The 11,722-nt window shown below is 40.4% G+C and overlaps 1 protein-coding gene across 1 annotated transcript in view; it reads right to left on the bottom strand.

Annotated features, from left to right (window-relative positions):
• slc45a2 (solute carrier family 45 member 2) overlaps window positions 1-940 on the bottom strand; it is a 44,703-nt gene extending 43,763 nt beyond the window's left edge. Inside the window, exon 1 of the mRNA XM_037691978.1 lies at window positions 457-940. Within this exon, the coding sequence (XP_037547906.1) occupies window positions 457-928 (472 nt within the window). The 5' untranslated portion in view covers window positions 929-940. The remainder of the gene's footprint in view (window positions 1-456) is intronic.
• Between the last annotated feature and the right edge of the window lie 10,782 nt (window positions 941-11,722).

Below are 11,722 nucleotides of genomic sequence, written 5' to 3'. Positions count from 1 at the left end.
ACCTCCATGTCCTCTCTAACTGCATCCATATAGCTCCTCTTTGGTCTTCCTTTCACCTTTGCTGACACCATTTTGTCACAAATCACTCCTAAAACTGTTTCAGCAGCCTCCCTCTCATTCACACACATGTACTCTGTCTTACTATGATTTTCCATTCCTCTTCTTTCAAGTGCATACCTCCACCTCTCTAAGTTCTCTTCCACCTCTTCTCTGTTCTCACCACAGATCACGTCATCTGCATTAAAAAAGGCTGAATTTAAATTCATTAAAACAGGGGGGAAAAGTCCATAAATTGGAGTTATATAATAAAAATAATTTGATCTTATCGTCTGTATGTTAATGCTGATGGACAAGAGGGACAAAGAAAACATAAAAAAGTTGAACCTTCACATTTTGTTCTGATGTCATTTGAACTTTTAATGTTTCAACTCACTCACTCTTCTCCCTTTCCCTCACCTGAGATGACTGCATCACCGTTGAGGAACATGGTGATTCCCAGCAGCATGAGGATGCCAAGAACCAGGATGTAGGGCCTCCGCCTGCCCCACGACGAGCGGCAGTAGTCGCTGGTGGAGCCGATGATGGGTTGGAGCAGGAAGCCCAGGATGGGACTGATCAACCACACCAGACTGTACATACTGCGAGGCAGGCCGACGCTAAGCAGCACCGGTGTGACGAAGGCTGCCTCCACAGCGTAGCAGAACTCCCTCCCGAACATCACAAGGCTGTGGAGGATGAGGCAGCCTCGAGAGCGTCGTGGGGGCTCTACGGCTCCAAACACAGCATCCTCCCCACTGTCCAGGTAGTCCTCTTTGGAGCCAGGGTAGTCCATTGTGTACTGGTGCAATGATGTGCTGATGTGCTTGCCTGGCTCTGACAGCGCATAGGGCTGGGGCCTCACAGACTGGTCCCCAGACAGCAGGGTCATAGTGGAAAGCAGGGATAGAAAAGTGAAACTAGGGAGAGAAAACCAGAAGAAAGTTTGACAGAAAATTGTTGGAATAAGTAAAAAAAAAAAAAACCTGACAGTACAACCTTCCTCAGTCAGCTAGGTGGAGGTTAAATAGCCAAAAACTAAATCTGTGCGGCTCGGCTCAGTTAATCCTCTTCTCTATCGCATAGCTGAGCAACGACTCCCAGATCCAGTCAGCATTACTTAACAAGTAAAAGACTGTTCTGTGGACTGAGCACAGCAGAACGGGACTTAAAGAGGGAGGAGAAGGGGGAAAGTGGGTGTATATGCAGGACTATGGTGCGTAGACCCCCCCCACTTTGATATCTGAAGTAGTAAACACACCCGAGCAGGTCATGTGAGCGCATTGGAAATAGTGAGATTGTAATAGTGATTCAAGAAAAACTGAAAATCAAAGAAACTACTTGTTTCTTACACATTCCTCTGACAGCACACGAGGCTTTTGTGCTTTTAGACGTCACTTTGGCAAATTTGACTCTGAATGAACCAACAATATTTCACATTTTTTCACTTGTAAATGGGATTTTAGGATGCGGGCCAGCCTTTGCCGTGGGACATGTTGGACAAAATATGAAACGCGTGTAAAACCGTGGCTTCAGAAGGCTAATTTATAAAAGCAGATCTTACAAAATTCATTTAAAAAAGGGCACAGATTGTTCAGCAGTTATTGGTATGAATGACATGCTGATTTAGTTTCTATTTTTGCGGTGGATGCATATATTTACTCACTATATTCACTCATATTCTGATGCATCAGATCAGCTGATATTTGGTGTATAGGTAGTTTACACATTATCGGTTTAATAGGTTGGTTATAAATACATTTGTATCTGCAGATAAATCAAGAGCAAACATTCAGTTTGGCTGCAATCAAAAGTAAAACATTAAAAATTTATTTGAATTCTGAATATTTTTCATGTGCACCATCAAAACAAACTCAAAATTTCAACTTTACCAGCCATTAAATGTTTATTTTTGTGCAACTCAGTGGGGTCCTCCTGAGCTCAGTTTTATCTACAATATAGGGATATACCCACAGCAGTCCTTGCAGACAAACAGATCCTGTTGTACCAAAATGAACCGTCTTTAAGGTTTCAAAAGCAAAAGATGTGTTTAAATTATTTAGTAAAGCTATTTAATATGTAGTCTGGGGTGGTCAGTGCTGTAGTTTTGTTATTCTGAGTCTGCAGATTTGAGCTCAAGTTGTGTCAAGAACGGCATCATGCATAAAACATTTGCCAAATCTATCATGTTCACTCGCTCTGGTGACCCCTGCAGCGAGAGAGGGAGCAGCTGAAAGAAAAGCACTTCCTTTTTTTAAATTTAGGTGTAGAAAGAGAAATAATTTCTAAGTTATTTGACTGGATGAGCCTTGTCAAAAAGTGACTGGGCCTATAACCTGCTCGACCCTGAAGGCATCGCTCCAGCCCGACATCTAACTCATTCTGTTTACCAAGTATGTTTAATGATTTGTGAACTAAAAAACAGCTTTCTAGAACTGGATGAACAAGTGGTTCAACATTTTTTATTGGAACAAAATGTAATTTTACCACATTGCATGACTACGTTTTATAATGTGTCCGCAAGCAGTCCAAAAATATGAGGTTGTTTGCGCTCCATATCAGGTGTGAAAACCTGTTGCACTAGTGTGAACATTTTGCTAGACTGTACCTTTACAAATACAGACCACAAACTATTAAGTGTAAATTCCTCAAAGTGTTCTTTTAATCAGCTTGAACCATATTATAAGAACAAATTTGTTTCTAAAGTGCCTCCAAACTTCTTTTTTTTTCATTTCCCCTTTATTTATACAGGTAGTCTCATTGAGCCACGAGAACTCATTTTCAGGAGAGACCTGTTTAGGGAGCAGATGGGGATTAAGGGCCTTGCTCATGGGCACAGAGTGTGGCGAATGAGGGTGGGAGCAGGTGTGGGTGCGTCTCCTACCCCACCCATATTTTGGATGTTGTCGGTGCCGGGGCTTGAATCGGCGATCTTTCGATCACAGGCCCACCTTCTCTAACCTTTGTGCCACCACTCCCCCCCAACAGTCTCTCTAAAATGAACGGAGTAATTTTTACTCTGTAGAACAGGGGTCTGCAAACTGCTTTTCTTACTAATTACGATGTCCGGAGCTACAAAACCTGCTACAACTGTGTACTGTCAATTGGTGGCTCATGGACCACTACAAGTGTGCTGGAGATGCAACATTTTTCAGTCAGATGATCTGGACAGTTTCTTTTTTTGTGCTGAAACGTTTCACCTTGGATCCGGAAGGCTTCATCAGTCAAGGAAACACACAACAAAAGTGATTCTTCCCCCAACAGCTTACTCCAAAGTGGAACAAACCAGTTATGTTGGCGCTAAGATGGTCTCTTTGGCACGCCCCCTCCTCCATTGCCAGCCCTCTTCCTTGTTGACAGTCGTGTTCTATTTTTGTGGTGGATGCATATATTTATTCACTATATTCACTCATATTCCAATGCATCAAATCAGCTGATACTTGGTATATAGATAGTTTAAACATGATCAGTTTAATAGGTTGGTTAAAAATACATTTGTATCTGCAGATAAATCAAGAACAAACATTCAGTTTGGCAGCAATCAAAAGTAAAACATTAAAAAGTGATTTGAATTCAGAATATTTTTCATGCGCGTCATCAAAAATAGTTGTGTCGCTGTTGGGGGAAGAATCAGTTTTGTTGTGTGTTTCCTTGACTGATGAAGCCTTCTGGATCGAAGGTGAAACGTTTCAGCACAAAAAAAAGAAACTGTCCAGATGACCTGACTGAAAAATGTTGGATTGTATATCTGGATTATTGAGCATGGACTTTGTTGTGTTGGAGATGTTTTTTCTGGCCAGTGGGGGTGATATTATAAAATGAAAAATGTCTAACTATTATTAGCGTTTATTGATATTTTTACATTTTAATACAAAAGAAAAGACCAGATTCATGTAAAGAAAGAAATATATATAAGTTTTAACAATTTTATAAAAAATTAAAACACTGAACGCTGCAGGTCGGTGTTAGTTCTCTTAATTGTTGAAGAATTAGGTACTCCACTTAAAGCACTAAGTTAAAGACAGGATAAAATTAGGCCAGTTTGTTGGATATCCAGTTACATTTTTAAAAACAAATACTTTTGTTTACTTTGTCTTTGTTTTGTGTGTTTTATTCTTAGTGTTATCAGAGTTACTTGTCAAATTCCTTCTCAGCAACTTGTCTTAAAGATATTCCAAAACATTCTGGTGGTTTTGAGAGAATCATCACGCTGTGAGACTGGAAGTTGACTTAAAGTGGCTAACAAACTGCTAGCATGATGTAGTCCATGTTTTACACCTTGTATTTGTACTAGTCTTCACATATTGGAAAATGACAGGAGATGTGCTAAAAATAGCCATTTACATTGTTGGCAATAATTTAACTAAAACTAAAATTCTTTAACTCGTCCCTCACCCTTGCAACTGTTCCCACCTGCCTGAAAACCACCACCATCATCCCAGTTCCTAAAAGCTCTGCAGTGACTGGTCTGAATGATTACCAACCAGTAGCCCTCACCCCGATAGTCGCTAAATGCTTTGAAAGACTGGTCTTGGATCACATCAAAGCTACCATCAACATTATTGAGGACCCTCACCAGTATGTATACTGCAAAAATCAATCAACAGAGGATGTCATCTCCCTTGTGGTCCACACTGCTCTCACCCACGTGGAACAAAAGGACTCCTACGTCCGTATGCTCTTTGTGGACTTCAAATCTGCTTTCAACACTATGATTGTCCAGACCCTGATGGACAAACTACCAGTACTTAACTAGGACTAAGCCCCTCCTTATGCAACTGGATCCTGGCCTTCTCAACCAACAGACAACAGTCAGTGAGGATCCACAACTTCTCCTCCTCCACCATAACCTTAAGCACTGGCCCCATCCAGGCTGTTTGTTGAGCCCCCTTATGTCCACTCTGCTCACATATGACTGTGCACCTACCAATCCAGGCTGCCATATTGTAAAGTTTGCAGATGATACAGTGGTGGTGGGATGCATCACAAACAATGAGTCCGGCTACAGGCAGGAGGTGGAACACCTGGAGAGCTGGTGCAGGAAGAACAACCTTCACATCAATGTGAAGAAGACGAAGTAGATGGTCGTGGATTTGAGACGGAGCAAACACACCTACCCCCACAAACATAGGAGGATTTGTGGTGAAAGTGGTCTCCAGCTACAATTACTTGGGTGTACACCTGAATGACAACCTCAGCTGGAGCAACAACACCACCAACCTGATCAAGAAAGCTCATCGGAGACTCTACTTCCTTATGCGTCTGAGGCGAGCTGGACTTGGAAGCTCAGTCCTCACCTCCTTCTACAGGTGTGCATTGGAGAGCATCCTGTGCTCCAGCATCAACGTGTGGCATGGAGGCTGCACAGCTGCGGACAGAAAAGCTTTGCAGAGAGTGGTGAAGGCTGCACAGAAGTCTGTTGGAGTCAGTTTCCCCACCATCACAGTCATCTACACCTCAAGATGCAGGAAGAGAGCGACCTGCATCATGAAGGACCCCACTCACCCAGCACACACACTTTTTGCCCTGCTTCCGTCAGGCAGGAGGTTGCAGCGCAGTAAGTGTAGAACCACTAGACTGAGGGAAAGCTTCTTCCCTGAAGCTGTTAGACTCATGAATTCCTAACCAGGATAATCACTGTGAAAAAAAATTATTACATTATTAGTATTTATCTTAGATCTTAGATCCTTTAGTATACCATTTGGCGTTCGTTGAGCGTATATCTTAAGTTTATATCTTAGATCCTTATATACTGTTTCTTTTTACACTTTATATGTTTGCTTTTGTTGGGTGTAACTGGGACCTTGTGTACATAATTTCGTTCCACCTCATGTACCACATGTGGTGAGAACGACAATAAACCTACTTGATACAAGCTGTGATTAACTAACAACCCCTGCCTAGAAAATAGTAATGCAAGAAAAGAATGCAGAGACCTTCGCAGTTGCTCAGATGTCTCTCCTCAGAGTATGAATCCCTCACAAACCGAGATCACAAGGACTCTTTTGTGGTTGGCTCCGAAAGCTAATCAAGCAATGCATGTGATCCCTGAGGGAGAGATGCTGATCCAAAATTGAAAAAGAGGAAACTGAGGAGGTGAGTGTTATGCTCCTCAATGCAAGCTTGAAAACTTTCAAATAAAATATAATAGAAGCACAAGACATCATCTGCCTAACCAGACGTCCACAAAGATCAAATGTAAGGGCATGCTGAAAAACAGAGCTACACAGGCGACCTCAGGCACAGTTATGGGCGAACCAACTCCAAAGCCCCCAGACTCAGGTTCCTTCATGGAAGACAAAATGGTGAGATTGAAAAAGTCCTGCAAGTATTCCTTCCATCACTTTATGACATCATTGGTTGATGTCAACGGCACCCCACCTGTCATAGACTGTGTTGGTAAAGTGCAGCACTAGTGAACATTAATTAAATAGAGCAGCACACAAAATACTTCATTAATAGCCAATTAACTAGTCAATTAATAAAACCTAAAATGCTCACTAACTTACTAGCTAAAGATTTTTGATTTTATTACTAAGGCTAGAAGCAAAAAAAAAAAAATCAATAACTAGTATGGCTAAAATATTTACTAGTTACCAAAAAAATAAAAGAGATTATTCAAGTTGAAAACTGTGACAAATTTTGGCCTTACTAGTTAACTAGTAAATCCTAAAATGATCACTTGACTAATCAAGGCTTATTTAATTTTAATAGTTAACAAGTGCATCTAAAATTGTTTACTATTTTACTAATTAATTTGAAAAACTCAAATTATCCACTGATTGACAATGCAGATAATTTTGAAGTTTCTAGTTAATTAGTAAATTCTCCACATATTTAATTAACTAATTAAAGCTGTTTTTTAATCTGATGACTGAAAACATAAAAGGTACAGCTTAAATTCTTAATAAACCATCCATCCATCCATCCATCCATCCGTCAATCCATCCATTATCTTCCGCTTATTCTGAAGTCGGTTCGTGGGGGCACCAGCTTGATCATGGAGGTCCAGACATCTCTTTCCACAGCCGCCTCTTCCAGCTCTTCTGGAAGGATTCCAAGGCGTTCCCAGGCCAACCGAGTGTCTCTCCAGCATGTCCTCGGTCTTCCCTGGGGTCTCCTTCCAGTTGGATGTGCCCAGGGAGCATCCTTACCAGATGCCCGAACCACCTCAACTGGCTCCTCTCGATGTGGAGGAGCAGCGTTCTACTCCGAGTCTCTCCCAGATAACTGAACTTCTCACCATCTCTAAGGGAGAGTCCAGCTACCCTGAGGAGGAAACTCATTTCAACCACCTGTATCTGCAATCTCATTCTTTTGGTCACTACCCAGAGTTTGTGGCCATAGGTGAGGGTAAGAACGTAGATTGACCAGTAAACAGAGGGACTTGCCTTACAGTACAGCTCAGCTCCCTCTTCACCACATGTTCAGTTTTACTAGTTTCCCTGTGGATATGGCAGATCATTAGTGTATTTATGCTTGTCTATGTTTCCCTGATCTGGCAGATCTAGAGGTTTCTATGGTCGTCTGTCATCATCTTTCTTGAATAAGAGAGTAACTCAAACTAAGTTTGTTTTTAGAAAGTCGAGAACAATTTCCTCAATTTAAAATAAAAATAAGCAGGTTGTATGTTTCCGAGCTGATGAGCGCTACAGGAGCCTGAAAGCAACACAGAAGTGAGGTGAGACCTGCATGCTCGAAGGCTCATTTCGGAGAATACATTTGAGAATTTAATAAGCAGAGAAGTTCAGGCTGGTGTTTTGTTTTTACGGTAGTACCATCTAGGGAGTGTTCAGTACAGGGGAGACAAAAAATGCATTAAATTACTCGTCTAAAAAGGTGATTTATTTCCCCATGTTTACTGTATATGAGCTCAACATGCTCTGAACTAATCTTGTTATTCTTTTGGAAAGTAGATCTGAAACATGTGCACACTCCTTTAAACTGAACCTCATTTTGAAGTTCATCTCACGTCTTCGTGGTCAGTAGTTCTGTGCTCGGCCTCACGTGGTGAAAGTCATATGTCTGGAATCACATCACACATTCCTCACATACATTAGAGCCTTTAAGTCCTGTAGGGTGGTTCAGAAAGAAGACGTTCTGTTATACCAGTGAAAGACAGATGGGTGAGGGGAGGTGAGAAGTGCAGAACTGCCAGGACATGCAGCTCGGTAATAAAGTGAAAGGGCAAATTGTATGTTTTTTCAATATGAAGTGAGAAAGATGGTGTTCTGTATTGTTGCATCCACAGGTTGCTTAGTGACAAGAAGATAACCCTTCATCATGTTCGGAAAAAGACTTGTCCCCAGGGGGTTGGACATTAATCAACTCATGCAGAAAATAGTTTCCTTTTTCTCTTCAGTACATACTTGCTCTAATGGTTGCACTGTCCCTGAAAAAAAAAAAAGTCTCCGCTCAGTATTTTTCACTTTCAATTTCCTCTGATTCGAGTTACACAAAATAAGCTATTTTTGGTACGTCTAAGCAACAGATATCTTTAACTCTCGCAGAATAAAATAAAAGCTGTATTTCTGACTTTTGGGCTTGGTTCAAATCAACATGTTTTTGTATCAATTTTAGATGAACTGAAATTTTACATCTATGCACATTTCAGCTTTGTTCAAACCAATATACATTTTATTACAGAAATCCATCTACAGTACTTAAAATAAAAAAAAAATTGTGGTCTGAACTAGATAATGGTATAGTCTCATTCACTTAAAAAAAGATGTTTAATACCAGCCTCACAAAGCAAAAAAAAAAAAAAGATTTGAATATAAAACCATAATCTGAACCTTATCCTGTTACAAGACATCCACAGACTCGCAGTTTAATACTATTGTTTTAAAGTAATTTCAGCCTCAACAACAAAAAAGGTTAAATTATGTTATCTGGACCAGTTTCTTGAGAAACATTTCATCTCCATACAGGATGCTTCATCAGTCTGCGGCCTGCCAACCAGATCACTTCCATATAGGTAGCCTTCATTGCAGCTTCAAGCCTGGAATCTCAGAAGTAGGCCTTTAACACAGGCAACCTGATTTAAACCTGATTAGTTAACATTTATTGGTGCTCCCTAGAGGTTTTATTCATTATATCCACTTTTTTTTGTTGTATTTCTTCTCTTGTGCATGACTCTACCAGTCTTGTGTGAGCACACTCAAAGAGTAGTTAGAACATCCATCTATCCGTCATCTTTATCTGCTTCTTCCTTTTCGGCTCACGTGGATCACTGGTGTTCATATCCAGTAGTCACTGTGCAAGAAGCGGGGACACACTGGACAAGTCTCCAGTCCATCACAGAGACGCATAGAGAGAAATGAGACAACCATTCATTCCCACTCACACCTATAGGGACAATTTAGAGTTACCAATCAGACTAACATGCGTGTTTTTTGGTCTGTGGGAGGAAACCAGAGTACCCGGAGAAAATCCATGAATTCATGGAGAGAACATGAAACTCCACCAAACATCAAATTTTTATTATTACAGTATTATTAGCAATATATTTAGGCATAAAATCCACTACAGTATACCTTTGAAAGTCTAATAGTGTCTGACAGCAACACATCAAGTGATGCTTCAAGTTGGGCCCGTTTATCCAGCACATCCCACAGATACCTGACTGACTGGAGATCTGCAGAACTTGGGGAGAAGAGCATTCTCAGGGTCTGATGATCATTTTGCGATCCCACTTAGCCTTGTTCACAACAAAACTGACTCACTGTTTGTTCGACGCCTTCCTATAGGAACCAGCGTGAACTTTGTCACCAATTTGAGCTACTACAGTGCTTTTATTACATCTGAAAAGTTTATTGTCATTCACATCACATGTGGTATATGAGGTGAAACAAAATTACTGTATGTATTCAGGGTCCCAGTTACACCCAAAAATAACAAAAATATAAAGTGTAAAATGAAACGGTCCCTCGCTACTTTGCAGTTTGACTTTTGCGGACTCGCTCTATCGCGATTTTTCAAGGTAAGATTGGACATGACACACAATTGGCTGATTGATGGATGAGCCATACGATCAACATGGAATTTTAATTTTAAATAAATTATTTTAAATTATTTCATCCCTGCTGCACTTCTGTGTTGCCCACAGCTGCAGGAGAAGCTTCCTCCTGCAGCATGTCAGGATCTCCACTCTGCAGCGGAGTAGTGGGCGTGGCCAAGAGCACTGGCAGGTGGCAGAGTGCAGCCGGAGGCAGAGCTGAGATCATGACATGCTGTGCTTTTTTAGAGCGTTTAGAGTTTAGAAAATTATTAGGGACATTGCAAGAATGTGGGAAGATTTAAAACACCTTTATATATGCCTGTATATAAATACTAAAATAAACTACTGCTTACCATCACGGAAAATACTAAAATAAACTACTATTTACTACTAGTACTACTACTACCTGTGAACTTAATTTTGTTCCATTTCATGTACCACATGAGATGGTAATAGTTTACTTGATCTTGGACTACTATATCCCTACTTTGTGTTTTTATCACTAATCGCAGGGTGTGTGGGGGCATGGTCCCAAACCCCCATGGACTACTGTATGTAAGGATTTAAGATATATGCTAAATACTAATAATGTAAAACAATATGGCGTAACAACAGCAGCCCAAACATGAGTCTGTGTGAGTAGATGGGTAAGAATGAATACAGCAGCATGAGATCAGCAGCACAGGTAACTCATATCACCAATTAAAGTGGCATTACAGTGATTTTTTTCCCCACAGTATTTATCCTGGTTAGGGATTCATGAGTTTAACAGCCTCAGGGTAGAAGCTGTTCCTCAGTCTAGTGGTTCTACATTTAATGCTCCTCAACCTTCTGCCTGAGGGAAAAAGGCAAAAAGTGTGTGTGCTGGGTGAGTGGGGTCCTTCATGATGCAGGTGGCCCTCTTCCTGCATCTGGAAGTGTAGATGTCTGTGATGGTGGAGAGGCTGACTCCAGGTGACAGGTGACCAGAAAATGTATGTTTTTTTTCATCTGTCAGTGGTCATATTGTTACGGATGATCAGACCAAATCTCCTGTGGGGTTCCAGCACTGAACATCACAGCTTTAAAAGCACACACTCTAATGAGGACACTTGGCAATGTTGTCCAGTGTTCCCCTCTGTGAATTAACATTATTCCTTTCTTTGAAATCATTTTCATTACATTATTAATGTTGTTTAGCTTTTTATCAGTGAAAATAAAATGGATACATTCCATTTTATCCTTTAAAGTGGCCACTTGCATAATATGAAACTTGGCAATCACTACAGTCTTTTTTTTTTCTTGTTTTTTGCAATACAGTTAACCAAAACTTCAGGAAATTGATATGATACAGGTGGACAAAGGTGACAGTCATGTTTGCGTTTCTGTAATCAACATACAAGAGTTTAAACACAGCAAAATTCAAAGTAGTGTTGTTTTTATTTATTTTATGTATTTATTTACAATTTCAAATTTCTTGTCTCAAAAAAAAAAAATTATAACATTTAATTGCAGCTCACTAATATTCATAGTCAGACAGTGATTCAATTAAAACTGTCATCAATCAAAACAAATGAAAAGTAGCAACACTGGCTGAAAACTGGTGAAGCTGAAAATTAAAATGAGTGAATACAGAAAAAGTCCACAAAATTTGAACATGTGATGAACTCTGCTGGGAACATTGCAAATCACTTAAGCTATAATGGG

The sequence above is a fragment of the Nematolebias whitei genome, chromosome 18, assembly GCF_014905685.2.
Source record: "Nematolebias whitei isolate Nwh7 chromosome 18, NemWhi1, whole genome shotgun sequence".
NCBI lineage: Eukaryota > Metazoa > Chordata > Actinopteri > Cyprinodontiformes > Rivulidae > Nematolebias > Nematolebias whitei.
This window is presented reverse-complemented; position numbering and strand designations above follow the sequence as displayed.